The following is an 18,421-nucleotide window of genomic DNA, read 5'->3' on the forward strand; positions in this document are numbered from 1 at the left end:
CGCCCTGCTGGTCTCCTCGGGGGCCACGGCCGCGATGCCCCAGAGGGACTGCGGCCCTGTCTGGGGGGCACAAGCGCTGTGGAGCCGTCAGCCCTGGTGTGTGCGTGACCCAGCGACGGTCCACAGCCATCTGGGCCCCTCCCTGTCCAGACCCCACACCCACTCACGCGGGGAGATCCTCCGAGGCGGCCAAGGAGCAGGCTCCGCTCCCAACGGTGGCAGATGACCACGTGAGGCTTTTATTAACTGCTTTATCAACTCAACATTGTAAAATCAGCCCGATGAGACATTCTGATTGAATTCAGCAACTGTTCAGTAATTCAACCTGGTAAGGTTTTTTTTTCCCCCAAGCTGGTGCCCTAGTTTCAGAAGCCTTAGGACTGGGAGCGGATGCTGGGGTCGCCAGACAGGCATCTGTAAGAAGGCGGGTGACTGGCCTGAGGTGACCAGGGAGCGGGCGGCAGCCGCCCTGAGGACAAGCTGCAAGGAGCCCCACATCCGAGGAGACGGCCACCAGGGGCCAGGGTCGCACCTGCCGTGGGGACGCCAGGCGCAGTGCCCCAGCTGGCAGCTGTCCGGGCCCCAGGGATGCCGGGCGGACAGAGTGGGGCTGATGGGCAGGAGCGACACAGGGTCAGTGACCCGGGGCCTGGTGCGGGAGGGGAGGGGAGGGGTCCCCAGCAGAGGCAGGCTGCCTGCAGCCCCAGGTGGGGCTCCAGCAGCAAACTCGTCCCCCCAACCCCCCAGGCCCCAGGGAGCTGACAGGGTTGCCTCGGTGACGGCGACTCGGCTGGGGACGTCTGCCCCGGGAGGCCCATGAGAGCACCGCCTGCCACGGCGCACACAGACGGACGCACCCACAGCCTCCTGGCGGCAGGTGCAGCCCAGCGACGGGCCGGGCGTGCGGGGCCCTCCAGCTCGGAGCCGGCCCAGAGCTGCTCGGAACTGAGCCAGGGGCGGAAAGGAGCCCAGGGCCTCCCCCCAGCCCCGACCCTGTGGGGCTGGAGCTGCAGGTGACCCCCCAGCCCTGCCTGCGCCCAGCTCCCGACACAGGACGCAGGGAAGCTTCGTGCAGGGCAAGCTCCACCCGTCTGCCAGGCGGCCTGTGCTCACTTGTGGCCGCACCCCCGCAGCACGCCTAGGAAGGCCGCTGGGTCGGCCTGGGAAGCCACGAGCGCCTGTGGCCCAGCGGGTGGGGCTGGGGCATGGCTGCGGGGCAGACAAGCCCTCCAGTCAGTGGCCAGGAACTCCTGCCCCTCCGAGGGCATGGAGCCAGGGCCACAGGACCATTCTGCCGTATCAAATGTGGACTCTGCTTTTAAAAAACCCTCACCCACATTTTAAAACACTATCTGCTGACTTGCTTGTGTCCTATCCTCCCCAGGGCCGAGAAGCCTCTGTCCCCACCCCTCCTGTGGGTCGGAGGACTGGAGGCCCCATCCTAGACTCATCCCAGGAGACCAGCTGTCTGAGCCCTGCTTGGGGGGTCCTGGGTGGGACAGGGAGGCAGCTGCAGGCAGGCCCAGGGCCTGGTTTCTTCCTCTGCACCTGCCCTGTGGAGCCTCGAGACTGCATGTAGCGGGTGCGTGATCTGGGGAAGTCGGGGGCTGAGGTGGCTGCCGGCCGGTGCTGGGCATGAGATGAACAGCAAGCCGCTGGGCAACCTCCCTGCCCGGGTCCCTCAGACAGACAGACCCACACACTGCCTGCGGTACCAGCAGGAAGTGAGAAACGCCTGTGGCCCCAGCCCCGGCCCTGCCCAGCTGGGGTCAGGTGCCAGGAGTGCGCACCTGTCCCCGGAAGGGGGCCTGTGGGTGTCAGGTGCCAGCGCAGGGTAAGCATAGACGCTGCTCAGCGGTCAGCAGGCAGCTCCCCTGAAGGACAAAGGGAATGAGACAGGCAGGGAGCACCCGCCTACATGGGCCCCCAGCGCGTTCACGGGGCCCAGGCGGCCCCTGCCCGCAGCTGCCCAGGCCGTGGAGCCCAGCAGGATGCCCACCCCTCCACCTCCTGCCCGTGGCACAAATGGGCATGGGGTCTCAGGACGGGAGCCCAGCCCTGCGGGGACGCTGCAGTGGCCCCACCGGACATGTCGGCCCCGGGACCTGCTCAGTGTCTCCTGGACCTCTGGCCTGACCCATGACTCCCATCCCAGGCAGCAGAGCCAGTCCCGCGTGCCGCCCCCAGCACACCCCCAGGGACGGGCAGGCGAGGCGCTGGATTCACGCACAGCTCCCTGCAGGCTGCAGGCCTGGCTCCTGGGGGCCTGGACCCAACACCTCAGGAGGCGAAGGCACATGCCGTCCTGCCAGCACGGGGTCCCCGGGCTCTCGCCCTGCCGGCCCCCCGAGCCGGAGAAGAGGAGGGGCGCAGGCACCCCAACCTCTCCATCAACACCCACCCCGAGCCTGCCCAGGGCTGACAGCCCCCCACAAACCCACGCTGTTTCCGGGGCCACCCCGCACCACAGGCCGCTTGGCAGCCCAGAGCAGAGGCGCCCCGTGGGGATAGGAGCTGGTCCAAGGTGCCCCGGGCTCAGCAGGACTCACCCAGGTGGGGAACCTGAGGCCCAGCGAGGAACCACAGGGTCCCCAAGACAGCACCTGCGCCGTGCGCCGATGCCCACTCGCCCAGAGTCTGCCCAGGGCCCGACGGGTGCACATGGGGCCCTCTCCTCCCCAGGGCCCCACTGGGGGCCTCAGCAGAGGTGGAAGGGCAGCCAGGGCCCCAGGCCCAGCCGGAGCGGACGGGCACGGGAGCCACCCTCCCTGAAGCGTGGCAGCTCGTCTGGTCCTGCCCTGGTCAGGACAGCCCCGAGCAGAGCCCAGCCTGCTTCACCCAGATGCCCCGATGTGTCTAGCGGCCGGAGACCACCGCCTCCTGCAGCAGCACCAGGAGGGCTGCCAACCAGGCCTCGGTCACCGCAGGTCCCCTCGCTCACCACTTGGCACCGCAGGACTGCCACAGCCGGGCATGACTCAGGACCCTCAGCCCCTGGACAGACGGGAGGTGAGCCTGCGAGGTCGGGGCCCTGGTCACCTTTGGAGGCCCACAGCCCTGACTGGCCCCAGGCCCATACCCTGGCCCTCACCCCAAAGCGGCCGGCGGCCCAACTGCGCTGTCCCACCAGCCTGGATCCTGACGGGGCGTCAGCAGCATCACCCCAACAGGGAGGGGGCCCCACATCCCCTGCTGCAGACCTCAGGGGAGCACACAGGTGCAAGGGAGTGCCTTGCAAAGCTGGTGGCAGGAAGCAGAGCCCCTGGGTCGAGGCCCTACAGCCAGCCAACCCCAAAGGTGGGTTGCAGGACAGGGGTCTGAGTGCCCCTCTGGCAGAGGGACGGGCGGGCGTGGGCGGCATCAGGGCAGCAGCCAGCTCTCACGGACGCTGAGACACCACACGCCCAGCAGGGCCAGCAGCGAAGCCGACCGTGCATCTAGGAATGTGGCCCACAGACCCTGGGCCCCTGGGCATCAGGCAAGGGGTCCCTGCAGCCCCCAGAAGCGCCCAGCACCCACTGCCCAGGTGGCACAGCCCACACCCGCCCACAGGTGCCCTCAGCTGCCCCACGGCATCTGCTGGAGGAGGTCCTGTCTGTGCCACTTAATAACTCGTCACAGATCCCCTGGGATCAGGGTTTAGAGCCAGCAAACCTCCAATCCGAGAAGAGCTCTCGCCTGGAGGGATAAGCCAGCGTCTGACCCTTCCCGTCCACCCAGCCCAGCCCCCACCCCACACACGGGGTCACTCCCTCCGCCCCAAGGCTTTGGTCCATCCCAAACACCGCCTGTCCCCGGCCTCCCCACCGGCCTAGCACAGGACGATGTTTAGTAGGGGTTGAAGCTGGGGACCCTTGCTTCCCGAGTCCAGGCCCCAGGCCTGGGGAGGGGCCTGCAGGAACAGCCTCTGGCCAGAGGACCCTCCCTGTACGTGCAGGGAGCTCGGCAGATCTGCCTGAGGCTGAGCCGGTGGAGAGTAACACCTGCCCTTCACGCCCACCACACCCCTGTCCCCCCAGGTAGGGGCTCAGGGAGGCAGACCCCAGACTCAGAGGGTCAGCACAGAGCCGGGCCCACAGCTGTTTCCCCCACCAACCCCCGCCAAGGCCGCCCCACGTCCCAGCGTTCTGAAGGAACACCCACATTTCATGCTCCCTTGGGTCACAAGACCCTTGAGATAAGGGGGCCCAGGAGGGAGCCAGAGCCTCTCACAGCGTGCCTGCCCCTCCCTGGGGAACCCAGGTGGTGTGGGGCACCACAGCCTTCAGAGCCCGGGGACAGGCGGGTGAGGGCTCCCAGGGAGGCACCTTGAGTTGGCGTGAGACCAGAGAAGGTGCTGCAGCCCTGAAGGCGAACAGCACTTGCTCGCAGGGACCCTGCCCTCCCCTCGCCTGGCCGGTCAGCAGCAGCCGCAGGAGAGCTGGCCACCAGCTCCTTCTGCCCAGGGAGGGGACTGGGGGCCAGGGTCTCCCCCAGGAGCACACCAGGTGCTCCCACCTGCCCCTCCTCAGCACAGGACCAGTCCCACACCGGGAAGCCAGGTGCAGGAACTCACTGAAGACCCCTGGGCCTGTCCACAGGCCTGCTCACAGCTGCAGGGAACGTGGGAGGGCAAACTACTAATGGCAGCCTCCCTCCTGCGGCGCCAGGAAGCTGCGGACTTCAGCACTGCCGCGCTGGACAGCTCCGCCCGCAGGCCGCCGGGGCGAGGGCCTGGCGCCAGGTGCGCCAGTGACCGCCCAGCCTCATCCCTGCAAGCCCTGGAGGAGGCTGCGGCAGAGACGGGCACCGCCCAGGGCCTGCACTGCCCTTCCTGAAGACAGAGGGCCGAGTGCGGAGGGTGGAGGTCCCAAAGGCAGCTGGCCCTGGGGCTGTCCTTGACCATCCTGTGCCTGAAGAGCAGTTCTCCCAGGTCACTGGGGCCCCCAGCTCTGCACGGAAACAGGCGCCCCCGGCATGAGCCCCACTTTAGCAGGAACACGTGCCCTGGCCTTAAGCAGCCCCCAAAGCCAGGCGGGAAACCCCAGACCCAGACAGCGCAAGGGGTCCAGGCTCAGGGGCTCCCAAGTGAGGTCACAGGACGGACGTGGTAGCAGAGGCGACCCAGAAGAAGGCGCTGGAGGCAAGGGCTGGGGGTGGGCAAGGCCGAGGCTGCCCCGCGGACACACGGCCGGCCTCACACGACATCGCTCTGCCCCCCAGCGACAGGGCCACCGCAGCCTGCAGGCAGAGCCAGGACCCAGCCCGATGGAAGGACACAGGGTGCCCGCCCGCCCAAGCCGTCCCAGCTCTCCAGGACGGCCTCCCTCAGCCCCGCCGCCCCCCGCGTGAGGCCCCCGCTCCGTGCCTGTTCCTCACCAACACACCAAAGGCTGCAGCGGCTCGGGGCTGAGGGACCAGGGAGTGACCGGCCACCATCTTCCACTGCCTCAGGCTCACTTGCTGCAGGACAGAGCTGACCCTGGGAGCTCCTCACGGAGCAGCCCCCCCGGGCCAGCACCCGCGTGCACGGTCAGCAGGGCAGCCTGGGCGGGCCCACTGCCCCCGGGCAGGGCCAGGCCGGCATCTCGCGGTGCACCACCCGCCGGCACCAACGGCCATCCCAGCAGGGCTGGGGCGGGGGTGAGGGCGGCCAGACCTCCAGGGGCCGCGCCCGGGGGCCAGAGGGACTCGGCCTCCAGGAAGCAGTCCATACCCACCAAACCGGCGCCTGACGGGGTTGCTGCCAGCTTTGGAAATCGGTGTTGACTTCTCAGGATTCTAAGCGTACGGTACTTTATAAAGAGTATCTTTTAGACCCAGCCCTGAAACATTCACAGTTCGACAACAATGTCTGGGGAGTGGGCTGAGGCAAACTGTCCCTGCGACTGTGTTGCCGAGGCTGGGTGGGCTCTTAGGGCCCCGGGGGGCTCCTTTCTCTACTGCTGTCTCTGGAAATGTCCCTATGTGGCAGGTTTCCACAGCAGCCCAGGAATGCTGGCGTCCCTCGACCCCCGGCAGGCCCCTAGAACAGAGGTGTCTGCCGGCCAGGTGGCAGGAGGCTGGGCACGAGAGGTCAGCAGGGGTGGGGGCACAGGGGGACAGGCCACCCCCAGAGCACCGTGCACCATGGGAAGGCACAAGACAGCCCCCAAGCCCAGTCTGCGTGTCCCCCGGGGGCCCTCAGCCCGGCACAGCTAGCCACTCCGCCACAATCCCCACCCACTCTGCTCACTCGCTGCCCCCAAAACCAGCGCTGCACAGAAATACGGCTGCCGAAGGGAGAAGCAGGCACGATGCCCACCTGTCCTGTCCCAGTGCCGCCTCCCCTGGCCCCCAGCCCAGGCCGCGCATTCGGCCCGAGAGTGACTGTGGTTGCCAGCCCCCTGCCTGGTCCCAAGCAGGTACATCCCCTTGGGGCACACCACCACCGCCCACCGCGGGGCCGGGCCGGGAAACGGAGGCCTGGAGATGTGTGACTTTCCCACAGCACAGCCTGGGCTGGGGGCCCTGCCCCACGGGCTCTGCACGCAGGCTGACCGCAGAGATCCCGGACAAGAGACCCCAGATGCTCTGTGGGCCCAGGATGGGGCGCCCTGTCCAGCTCCTTCCTGGCTCCACAGGGCTGGCAGAGGGACTCCTTCTGAACAGTTGTGTAAGACTCGGCCCCTCAAACACACCAAGCCCCCACCCTGAAGGGCAGGGGCTGGGAGCTCCACACGCAGTCCTCTCCAGAGGCCTTGGGCATCCCCCGGTCCCTGCAGCTGCCCACCCAGCACCTGCCCCACTCCCTGCAGGGAGGGAGCAGGCCCACGAGGCTGCCCAGCTCCGTCGCAGGCCCTCCGGGACAGCGGGTCGGGGGAAGTCCGCTGGGGGCAGCAGAGCCTGTGCTCCCAAGTGCGTGGGGCTCCCACGGCCCTGCCCGCCCGTGCCCCGGCCTCCAGCTGGCGCCGAATCGATGCCCAAGGAAGCCGGACCTCAGGGCCCAACGCGCCGCTGGACCCGGCTCAGGGGCAACTCAGAGCAGGAGGCAGCGGCCTCAGGGCTGCTACCCCGCCCAGCCCCGCCCCGGGGCTACTCTGGCCTCGTGGCCTGCAGTCCAGGCCAAAACTGCTCCTCAGGAGGGACCATCGGGAGGGACCATTGGGTTCCCATGGCCACCCCTCCCACCAGGCACCGCCTCAGACCCCACCTTCCAGCTCCTCTGCCGAGCCGGCGGCTGCCAACAGCTCTGGAATCACCCGGGGCACCGCGGCCAAGCCTCCCCCCAGAGAGGCCACATTCCTGGCCGAGCAGCCTCCCGTCGCCCCTGAGAACCGCCCACGGCCAGACGTGACCCCAGTGCCGGCCACATCATGCAGGCCAGGCGGGCCTCCCACCTCTGCCCTGGGGTGAGGAGGACCAGATGTGGGGCCTGGCTGAGCCCAGGGGGCAGCCGTGGCCTAGGTGCCCTGTCCTCCCCCAGAGCCCAGCCCAGAACCACGGGGCCTGGTCGGGGGCGGGGCCTGGGCCCCGAGTGGATGAGGACAGGCCAGCCCCTGGGGAGCGCCCCTGTCCATGCAGGCCAGCACCCCCGCTGGGGGTGTCCCAGGACGCCACATTGGCGCTGGACACACGCTGACTTCAGGGGCCCGATCCAGCCCAGGGCGCAGGGCGTAGAGAAGACACAGGCCAGCGGCCTCCCTGGGCCTGAGGGACGAAAGCCGAGCGGCCGGGAAGAAAACCCACGAGAGGAGGGCCATGTCCTTGCCGGCGGGGGTTCCCAGCTGCCCGGCTCCGAAACACTGGCCCCTCAGAGGCTGCAGAACAAGGCCGGGGCCGCCTCTCAGGGCCCGGCCCAGACAATCCCCGCTTTGTCCCCGCAGCCTCAGCCCCAGCCCAGCCTCCACCTTGTCCCGAGTCCGAGGCAGCTGGCCTGGCAGCTCCCCTCGGTGGCCGGCAGCCCTGCCTCGGGCGGCACCTCGGGCAGGCCATGGGCAGCTCTGACAACCCCAGCCAGGGCCTGGACCCCGGGCTCACAGAGGCCACCCTGGGCCCACCACCCAGCATGGGCTGGCCTGGCTGCCTCGGCCAGCCTGTAGGGGATGCAGGGCTGGCCAGGCCTGTCACTGGGGAGGGCTCTCCTGCTGGGCTCGTCCGGAGGCGCCAGCCCACTCCGTGTCCGAGGACTTCTTGCAGTCCAGGGCAACACCAGGAACCACCCACAGGTGCGGGGGGCCCTTACCCTCCCCCAAGACCCTCGATGGGCCCTGGCAGGTGCTGGCCCGCATGCGTCCGGTGCTGCAACCGGCCATCGGGGCCTCACAGAGGCCGTGGGGGGGGGGGGGCCTGGGGCTCAGAGCCCCCCGAGCGTTAGAGCCAGGGGCCGTGCTCGGCTGTGACTCCAGGCCATGGACACAGAACAGCCCTGCAGGGAACAAGGCACCCACAAGGTCCTGGGGGCCTGCTGCACGGCAGGGCAGGCCAGGCCCCCAGCGGTGCCCAGGGCCACAGGCAGGCCCATGACTCGTGCGGCCCCAGGCCCCAAGGGGCCCTGCTCTGAGCAGCCAGGCGGTACGGGTGGGCCGGGCAGGAATGGACGCTGTGAGCGGGTGGCCGGAGGGCAGTCGCCTCTGCGGGCACCGCCTGACTCTCTGGTGCCCACTGGCCTCGACCTCTGCAGGCACTGCCCGACCCTCTGGGTGCCACTGGCCTCAAAGGTGCTCTCCAAACCAGAGCACAAGGCAGCACCAGGTCCCCCAGACACTCCTGGTGCACGGCAGCCACACACCCTCCCTGGGCCCACGTAAGCTGTCCGTGCGCAGGCTCTGAACCCGGAGGGCCTGCCTGCTCCAGGCACACGGAAGGTGCAGGCAGCGAGCGGGGCGCGTTGGCAGGCAGAGAAGACGTGGCTGGGGCTGCTGCCCAGCCTCTCAAGACACCAGACTGCCCCGCATCCCTGACACCTGCAGGCCCAGAGACCTCCCCACAGACAAGCGCCTGGAGTGAAAACCAGGGAAAAAGCAGCCAGAGAAAGGTGGGGATGGACAGCCGGGACCTGGCGTCTCCTGGCTGAGCCCTCGCCACCCCACCCACAGCAGTCGAGGTTGGCTGGCACAGGCCAGGGCGGGGGAGCCAGCCCCGGGGGCCTCAGTGCACACGCGCCCCGAACACGTACAGCCCAGCCTGCCGGTCAACAGCGAGCCTCGGGGAGGCCCTGGCCACCATCCAGCAGTCCAGGGCTGAGTCTGAGACCCTCCACCCCCCTGCCCGGCGCACAGTCAGACAGGTGCCTGTCCTGCAGAGGTCCCGCCTGGACCCCCGAGTGAGGCTCTGCCTCAGGGCTATGGCCAGCGTTGGCCTGGCTGCTTCCAGAAGAGCCAGACCTGGCCCTGTCCACAAGCCACTCCTGGAGAGATGGGTCCAGAGATGATGCCTGGCACACATGGGCAGAGGCGGCCCCCCACACCACTCTGGGGGCCGCCACTGGTCCGCCTGCCCCCCCCCCCAAACCCCACACAGACAAGCCCCAGCCGGAGCGGCACCGGACAGCACCCAGCTCTGCCAGAGCAGGTCAGGCCTCTGCCCCCGACCCCGTCTCTGCAGAGCCTGGCACCACAGCCAGTGATGAGGCAAGGGGGCGAGGTGGGTGCCGAAGACCCAGAGGTGTTCAGAGCCACAGGGGACCATGGCGGGCCGGGGACGCTCTGGGACTGGGGTCCCAGGGCTCGGTCCACCCAGACCCTCCCATCCCTTCGGGAAAAGGCTCGCCCTCTGAGGGGAAACCCCCCATCACCCCGGGGACCCTGTGCAGAGGTGCCCTCTGGGCACAAGCACAGCCCCCCCGGGCCGGCTCCAAGCCTGGGGGAGGGTGTGTGCCTTGGGAGGACGGCTGAGCGGCATCTGTCCCAGCATCACTGATGGGGCGCCAAGCCTTTCCACACCGACCCCAGGGAGGCAGGGGCATAGGTGTGGGCTCCCCACTGGCCCCCAGCTCTGCCCACAGCTCCTCGAGGACAGGGTGCTAACGTCTAACCAGGGTGCCGTGAGCATTGTGGGCTTTCCCACGGCCGCTGGGAGCCACTGTCCCGGGCCACGTTAGGTTCTGAGCCTGCTCCCTGCTTATAGAGTGGGCTAGACAGACTGGGTCTGGCCTGAGGCACAGAGCGGGAGGCTCCGAACCCACGGCAAAGGGCGATGTGGCCGGCCGACCGATCCTGTGGGACAGGTGGTCCACGTGCGCCCAGTGGAGGCCCACCCTGCCCAGCCTGCGCTGTCCACCCACACGGGGACGCCCACTCCGGGCCTCAGCCCCCCACGGCACCCTAGGCTGGTTTCTGCACCAGCCCCTCCCTGACCACCCCCGGGGCCAACGGGTTGTGGCCACTGGCTGGCTGCACAGATGCCTCCCTCTGCTCAGCTTCCTGAAACAGACACAGCCCTGCACACCACCCTGCCCGCCCCCGCCCCCGGTCCTGAGCCATGGGTCACCCCAGGGTGCAAACCCTCCCTCCAGCTCACCTGTCTCTCCTGCTCACATCTGCCTCTTCCCAGCTCACCTGTTTCCCTCCAGCTCACACCTGTCTCTCTTCCCAGCTCACTTGAGTCGCCCTTGCTCACCTGCCCCATCCCATCCCAGGAGTCCTCGCCAGCCTGCCTGCCACCAGCACCCATGTTAATTCTCCCAGGAGTCCCTCAAGACCCTGGAGGGACTCTTCCCACCGGCACACCCACCACTTTGCGAGCCCACCCAGGGGCAGCAGGGCAGCCCCTCGATCCCCTCTTCTCTTTAGCTGGACGGACTCCTCACCAGACAGCCCCGTCTCAGCCCCCATCTCCTCCCTGCTGGACGAGGGGTTTCCAAGGGCGGACTCCACCTACTCCGGTGGACCCCAAGCCCACCTCCCTCCTGTCCTCCCCAGGGTCCTCGTAGCCGACGGGTGCCGAACCCCCCACCCCGGCTCTGCTGTGCCCTGGGGGATGCACTGCTGACTTCCTGATGGGGCTGGGGGAGTGACGATGGCACAGCCCGGCCTGGCCTCCTCGGTCCCTGCTGGACCCTCTGGGGGTGCCTCCCCGCCTCCCCCCAGCTGAAGAAGCCTCTCCTGGACAAGCGAATGGGCTCCACCCTGCAGAGCGACACCCGCCCCAGCGGGCCTGGAAGGCCCTGCCCCCCGACCGACCAGAAACCCTGGTGCAGCCAGGCTGAAGACCCTCGCCAGGCCGCCACAGAGGCGGCGCCAGGCCGTTAAGGGCAGCTGTGCGGAGATGACGTCCTGACCACCTCGCCAGCCTTGACGGGGAGACCCAACACCACAGGAGTGACGGACCCCCCGCCCTGAGCCCAACGCCAACCGGGCGAAACAGAACCACTCGTGGCTAGTCACAACAGAAGTGCGAGCGGGACCCTGCGGCCACCAGAGGGACGTCCAGCCAGACGGAGGGGGTGGCTCTGTCCACACCTGCCCTCCATGCCTGCAGCGTCCCCCACCCCACATCTGATTCCCCGAAGGCAGTGTCTCAGGGGAGAGGGGTGGGCCCGCCTCCCAGGAGGACGTGCTCCCCCAGGACCCGGGGCCAGAGGGCCGGACCAGCCACCGCACACGGCCCACCGCCACTGACGTCTACTGCCAGCTCCCCTATACAGAGCCTTGGCAGAGGGCAGGCCACGCGTGGGGAGGTCGGAGGCGTCCATAAGACGAGGGGGGCTGGGCTGGACCCCCCACACTCCGGGCCTGGGGGCACCGCACAGCTCGGGGGAGCCGCTCCCCCGCAGAGCACTGTTCCCCGAGGGCTCCTGGCAGGAAGCCTGGCCCCCAGATGAGGTCAGGCAGTTACCTCAGGAGTGAAGGGACAGGCCTGGGAAGCCACAGCTTTCTGGGCATTTGCTGCCAAAGAGCAGCCAGCAGGCCAAGTGAGCAGGCCTGGTGGACGCAGGCCACGAGGCGCCGTGTCCACCCAACTCTAGACGACCCTGCCACAGAAGGGACAAAGAGCCGGGCCAACAGGAAGCTGGCGCTCCAGCCGTCAGGGTCTCGGGGGCAGCTCTGAGCACTCAGGCCAGGAGGAGCAGGGGCAGACAGACCCCCAGAGGGGCCTCAGCCAGAGAGCGGGCCCCACTCCGAGACAGGGGCCCGAGGAGCTGCTTCTAAACTTCGCGGGGCCTGCTCTTCACACGCCACACACGTCCTTTTGTGCTCATCACTGTTAACTACAGTGGGAACCTCCTGTAATTAACTGCACGAGAGAACAACTCAGGAAGAGTACGGAGACCAGCCCTACCCACGGAGACACGCTGCCGTATAATCCACTGCTGTCACCCCTCACAGGCCGATGTTTCCTTATAACAACATTTTATTGGTGCAATAATTAGATTATTTCACTGCCTCCTGCATTCTGCTGCCCCACGCCCCTCCGCCATCGAGGATTTCACCAACGGCGGTTGTTTTTGCCAGGAAACATGCGTATTTTGAACTCAGTTGAACAAGGGCTGTCTGCCACCTCCTCCTTGAACCCGGCCCGCCGCCCCCACTTCCAAAGCCAGCTGCACCAGAGCCCAGGGCCCCAGGTGCCTTGGCATTTGGCACCAGCGAGGGCTATCCACCCAGAAGGAGGGGGAGAGCACCCACCTCCCCCGCCCAGGCACCCTCTGTCGGCCTCAGTTACATCACAGCCCCCACCCAACCCCCACCCAGCCCCGAGCTTGGCCCACTTTCCTGCCACCTCCAGGCTCCGCCTCTGGGCCACCCTGGGGGGCCTGGGGAGGGCCGGCAGCGACCCTGGCTGGAGCGGCTCCCTCCTGGACCCCGCGCCTGCCGCACCCTCCTCTGAGGTCCCAGGAACTTCCCAGGGAGACAGGGGCAGGGATCAGTGCCAATCGGACCTCTGGGCCGCGAGAGAGGCCCAACCAGCGGCAAGAAGAAAATGGCTGAGCGCAGCCTCTCACAAAGCAGATGGGGAACTGGCCGCCGGCTGGGTCTAACCCAGCTGCCAGAAAGACCGCCGGCCAGGAGCAGCCGGTGAGCCCCCTCCTCCCCCGGGCCGCGGGTCTGCCCCGCTGCCTGTGCGGGATCCCGGGCCGGGCTCTGCGCTCGGGCCCGTCGGCAGCCTCCCTCTCCCTCCCCCGGGGGAGCGCAGTGTCGCAGACGAGCCGAGGCGGGGAGGAGAGAGAGGCGCTGTCCAGCCCCGTGAGCGGCCCGGGCGCTCTCCCACTCCCACCGTGAGGGACGGCCGGGCCTGGCCGCAGCGGCCGGTCCCCGCAGGACGCGCGCGGCGACCTCCCCGCGCGCCGGCCGCCGGAGTTGGGGTCGCGGCCGGGGGCGCGCGGCCCGGGACGCAGCTGCGCGGGCAGCACGCCGATTAGCGCGGCCGCGGCAGACGGCAGATGGGCGCCCGCCGGCCCCCTCCTTCGGCGGCACAATGGGCCGGGCCGCTGGGGCTCACAATGCGGCCGGGCCCGCGCACCTGCAGCCGGGCCGAGGGGCGCTGGCCGGGCCCGGGCCCCGCCGCTCGCGCCGCGTGTCCTTGGGCCGCGCCCGGCCGACCGCTACCGCGCGGCCTGCGGGGCTCCGCGGCGGGCCTGGGCGCCCGGCCTCCTATTGTTCGCGGCTCCCGGCCGGATCCGCGGGCCCGGCCTGCGGCGCCCAGCTCGGGGCGGCCTCCTTCCCCGGCCCCCGCGCGGCGCTCCCGGGCCGCGGGCCTGCGCGCCCCCGGCCCTCGCGGGTCCCCTGGCTCCCCCGGCGCCCATCGGCGCCCCTGGCCCTCCGGCCCCGCCGCGGGCCGGCGTCCCGGCCCCGGCCGGCGCGCACGCACCTGTCTGCCCCTTGCCCAGCGTCTTCTCCAGCCGGTAGGGCCCCACATACTGCGCGTGCTGCGCCCCGCCGCCGTCCTTCCCCGTCGATGTCATCGCTCCCGGGCCCGGCGCCGGCGAGGTGGGCGCCCCGGGCGGGCGCGCGGGCGGGCGGCGGCAGGGAGGGGCCGCGTCCGCGCGAGTCCGTCCGTCCGTCGGCTGGGCCGGGTCGGCGGCGCCCGGCGGGCCGCGCTCGCTCCGAGACCCCGCGCCTCCCCCGCGCCGCCGCCCCCCGCGCCTGCGCCCGCTCAGCTACGGCCGGCGCGCGCTGCCTCCGCCTCTGCGAGAGGACCGGGCGGGCGGGGGCACAAGGCTTCCGCCGCCGCCGCCGTCGCCGCCGCCGAGGCCCGCGCCCCGCGCCCCGCGCCCCCCGCGCACGCCCGTCCGTCCGTCCGCGGCCGCGCAGCCGAGCCGAGCCGAGCCGAGCCGAGCCGAGCCCGCACGAGCGCAGCCCGACGCAGCGGCGGCCGCGAGTGGCTCCCGAGCCGGCCAATCAGCGGCGCCGACCAATCAGCGGCCTCCCCTGCCGGCCCCGCCTCCGCCCCGTCCGCCAGGCCGAGGCCGGCGCTCCCGGGAGCTGGTCTCCGGGAGGCGAGGCCGGGGCGGTGTCCGGGCGGGGCCGGGGCGAGGCCGCGGCGGGGGCGGGGCCTGCGCGTCTCCCGCCCCCTGACCTCCGCCCACCGCCCCCAAGCCCCCGGCCCCGCCCAGGGGGCGAGCTGCGGCTGCCCGGCGGCCCGCCTTTAAAGCGCATCCCAGGACCGGGCAGGCGGCAGGCTCTGGGGTGGACGGTCTGCGACCCCGGCTCCCGGCGCCGTCCCTGCTGGGCTCGACCACCAGGCTGGAAAGGCGTTACTAGCCCCTCCGCACCCCCCTCGCGGGGGCTGCGGCGCTGCGTGGCGCGTGGCCCAGCCGTGACCTTGCGCGCCCGGAGGCAGTGCCCGGGACACTGCGCTCCTCCACTCGGTTTTCCCGGGTACACGACGGTGACCAGCACAGCGGAGTCAAGAACTCATCCAAGGCTACACAGCAGGCCTTTGTGCTGGCCCACCCCGCAGAGGGAAGCCTGACCTGGGGGGCCCCCTGTTTCTTGCGGAAAACACACGTGCTTCCTGAGCCAGGGCCGCAGAGGCGGGGGGTGGAGGAGGGGAGGTGAGGGCCGGGAGCAGGGAGCGCCAACCGTGCAGGCGCGGCCCGCACCCTCTGAGCCGCTGGGTGCCCTGCTGTGGCTCTGATCTGCCGCCATGTCCCGGGTGGCCACCTTTCTCCAGCAGGTTTTCTGCGGGCTCCGAGGCCCCAGCCCCAGCCCGCACTCCAGTCAGGGTAATGCCCTGCTCCGGCCCAGCCTGAAGGGAGGGCTGTGTCAGCTCAGGGAACCCGCAGATCGTCCCAGCACCCGCGCTGGGAGGGCCGGCTTGCGTTTTTCTCCCCTCTCTCCGCTCAGGAAAGGGAGACAGCCCTCCCAACCCCAGCCCTCCGCCCGTGCAGGCCGCCCCCCCCCCCCCCCCCCCCGCCCCGCCGCCTTGCTTCCTGCTTGTTTCTTAAAACGCTGCAGACTGAGTGAGTCTTCAGGTGGCAGGTGCTGGGTTCTCCAAAGGTGTGCAGAGCCTCACCCCACAGAACAGACTGCTGCAGACAGCTCCAGGCTTGAGGGGTGGGCACAGGTTTAACTGGATATACGGAGAGTTTGGGACTCTGGACGGGAGACTCCAGGGGCTGAAGGCGCAACAGGAGTCGTCAGGTCCGGATGGGCAGGACTCGGGCCAGGGCCATCGGCACACAGAGGAGGGCAGCATGCCCAGGCATCCGAAGGGGGGCAGCTGCCAGGGAAGGGACATAGCCTGTGGCCTGCCTGTCTTGCTCTGCTGGAGCCGCGCCTGCTGCGGCCCCCTGGTTTCCCCAGCCTGCAGGACTTACCAGACACATCCTTGTGCCCTCAGTAGCACTGGCCAGCTAACAGTTCTTATCTGGATACTCTTGGGCTAAAGCACCTGGCTTTCAAGATTCCCACCCCCTGCCCACACTGCACCCTGTGCCCCTGGGGTCTTCCCTCTCTGGACACTTCCCAGGCTCCTGTGTCCGTGCAGCCCACACCCATCGTCCTTTCTCAGGGCTCCGTGGGGGACCCTCTGCTTGCCTCTCCTGTCTACTTCCAGCGTATTCCTGAATCACCCTTGCCCGCTCCGCCCTCACTCCAGGGCCACAGGGCAGCCTCCCTCCTGCACCTCTCCTGCTATCGGTTGCACAAACTCTCACACTTAACACAGCACAGAACCATCTTTGTGCACGGCCCCTCCTGGCCGGGCTTCCGTCCACCTGGCCCAGCACTGGCCTTGATGCAGAGAAAGTCCAGGTGGGAGGCCTGACTGGAGGATCTCAGCAAACCTTTAAAGGAGAAATAACACGGTCACTGCAGAGTGCTTTCAGGACAGAGAGGAGGAGGGAACACTTTCGTGAGACCATCTTAACCCTGGTACCAAGTCCAGAGAGGACACGACATGAAAAGGAAGTTTAAGTCCAGTACCCTTCATGAGCCCAGACAGAAGCACTTACCAGAGTATTAGAAGAAGACAAGGGCTTCCCTGGTGGCTCAGTGGTAAAGAATCCACCTACCAGTGCAGGAGACACAGGTTTGATCTCTGATCCTGGACAAGCCTCGGAGCAACAGCTTCGGAGCCTGTGCTCTCGAGACCGGGAGCTGTGACTACTGAACCCCTGTGACGCAGCTGCTAAAGCCCAGTGCTCCAGGGCCTGTGCTCCGCAGCACTGGGGCCGTCGCAGCGAGAAGCCCGCAGACCACGGCTGCAGAAACCCCACAGGCAGCAACGAAGACCCAGCCCAGCCAAAAATAAATAATTTTTTTTTTTTTTTACAAAAAGACAACACATATGACCAAGCAAGGCTAATTCCAAGAATGTAAGTTAATATCACATTTCAGAACTGACAGTTCACAATGCGAGTGGTCTGAAGCAGAAAACCACAAAAGCATTTCAATAAATGCAAAACAATTAAGGCATTTGGCAAAATGCAACACCCATTTATGGTTTAAGCACATACACACACGTCAGTAAACTGGGACGAACAGGAGCTCCTTCAGCGGACAAGGGCTTTCCTGATGGCCCAGCTGGTAAAGAATCCGCGGGCGGGAGACCCCAGTTAGATCCCTGGGTCCGGAAGATCCCCGGGAGAAGGGGTAGGCTACCACTCCAGTAGAGACGGAAATGGCAGCCCGCTCCAGTGTTCTTGCCTGGAGCATCCCAGGGACGGGGGAGCCTGGTGGGCTGCAGTCCATGGGGTCGCACAGAGTCAGACACGACTGAAGCGACTTAGCAGCAGCAGCAGCAGTCAGTATTCCTGGGCTTCCCTTGCGGCTCAGCAGGTAAAGAATCCGCCCACAGTGCGGGAGACCTGGGTTGGGAAGATCCCCTGGAGAAAGGAAAAGCTCCCCACTCCAGTATTCTGGCCTGGAGAATTCCATGGACTGTAAAGTCCATGGGGTCACAAAGAGTCGGACACGACGGAGTGACTTTCGCTTCAGCTGAGAAAGCGGATCTAGAAAAACCCAATGACGTTACACTCGATGGTGAAAGACGGAGTGGGAATGAGGGCGAAACACCCGCTGCCACCAGGGGGCGCTAGTGGTCAAGAGCCCTCCTGCCAATGCCGCGAACTGGAGAGATGGGGGTTCCGTCCCTGAGTCCGGAACACCGCTGGGACGAGGGCATGGCAGCCCGCTCCACTATCCTTGCCTGGAGAACCCCACGGACAGAGAAGCCTGGTGGGCTACAATCCATAGGGTTGCAAAGAGTCAGACACGACGGAAAAGACAGCACACATCCATCACCACTTTACTAGAGCACCTAGCCAAAGTAATAAGGCAAGGAAAATAATATTTTCATATAACTGGAAAGGGAAAATTGAAACAATCTTGATCCACAGATGACATTTTTGTCTGTAGATTAAACTACATGATACTCCTAGAACTAACAAGTGAGTTTGGCAAAGTCACAAGATAAAAAGCCAAAATATAAAAATCCTGTCTCTGTGTCCTAACAGTGGACAAATAGAAGTTGAAGTTGTAAGAACAATATAACTTTTAAACAGAATAAAACACCATGAATTATTTAGAGAAAGTGTAAGAACAATGCAACTTATAAATAGAATTTTAAAAACCATGAATTATTTAGAGGAAAATTTAACAGAATGTGTGTGAGACATGTACCCAAAAAACTATAAAATATCGCCGAGAGATCTAAGAAGACCTAAATGCATGCAGAGCCATGCCATGTTTGTGGTCAAGCCAATCCTGGACCCACTCACCCAACGTGCAGCAAAGCCAAAATCTTCTGACCCCAGGTTGTGATGAAGAAAAGTGCATTTCATTGCAAGGTCAACCAAGGAGAATGGGCAGCTCAGCTTGTGCTCAAAAGGCACAAACTCCCCTACAGCTTTCAGGGAAGGGATTTTATAGACAGTGTGTGTGTGGGGGGGGGGTCACAGGGTGTGCACAATTCTCTGATGGGTTGCTGGTGAAGTGTCAGGAATCTCAGTCATCAACCATCCAGTTCCAGCCAGTCTGGGGTCTCCATGCTGGTGGTCAGCTTGCAGTTAACTTCT

The 18,421-nt window shown here is 67.0% G+C and overlaps 1 protein-coding gene across 21 annotated transcripts in view; it reads right to left on the minus strand.

Moving 5' to 3' along the window:
* Nucleotides 1-13,923, minus strand: part of BRSK2 (BR serine/threonine kinase 2) — a 48,754-nt gene extending 34,831 nt beyond the window's left edge. For all 21 annotated transcript variants that reach the window (XR_006057420.2, XR_003586428.3, XR_006057417.2 and 18 more), the window contains exon 1: nucleotides 13,771-13,923. Coding sequence is in view for 16 of the 21 variants with exons in the window: in XM_042237783.2 (XP_042093717.1) it covers nucleotides 13,771-13,864 (94 nt within the window). In the remaining 5 variants the exon portion in view is untranslated. The remainder of the gene's footprint in view (nucleotides 1-13,770) is intronic.
* Nucleotides 13,924-18,421: the final 4,498 nt, after the last annotated feature.

The sequence above is a fragment of the Ovis aries genome, chromosome 21, assembly GCF_016772045.2.
Source record: "Ovis aries strain OAR_USU_Benz2616 breed Rambouillet chromosome 21, ARS-UI_Ramb_v3.0, whole genome shotgun sequence".
NCBI classification, from domain to species: Eukaryota; Metazoa; Chordata; class Mammalia; order Artiodactyla; family Bovidae; genus Ovis; species Ovis aries.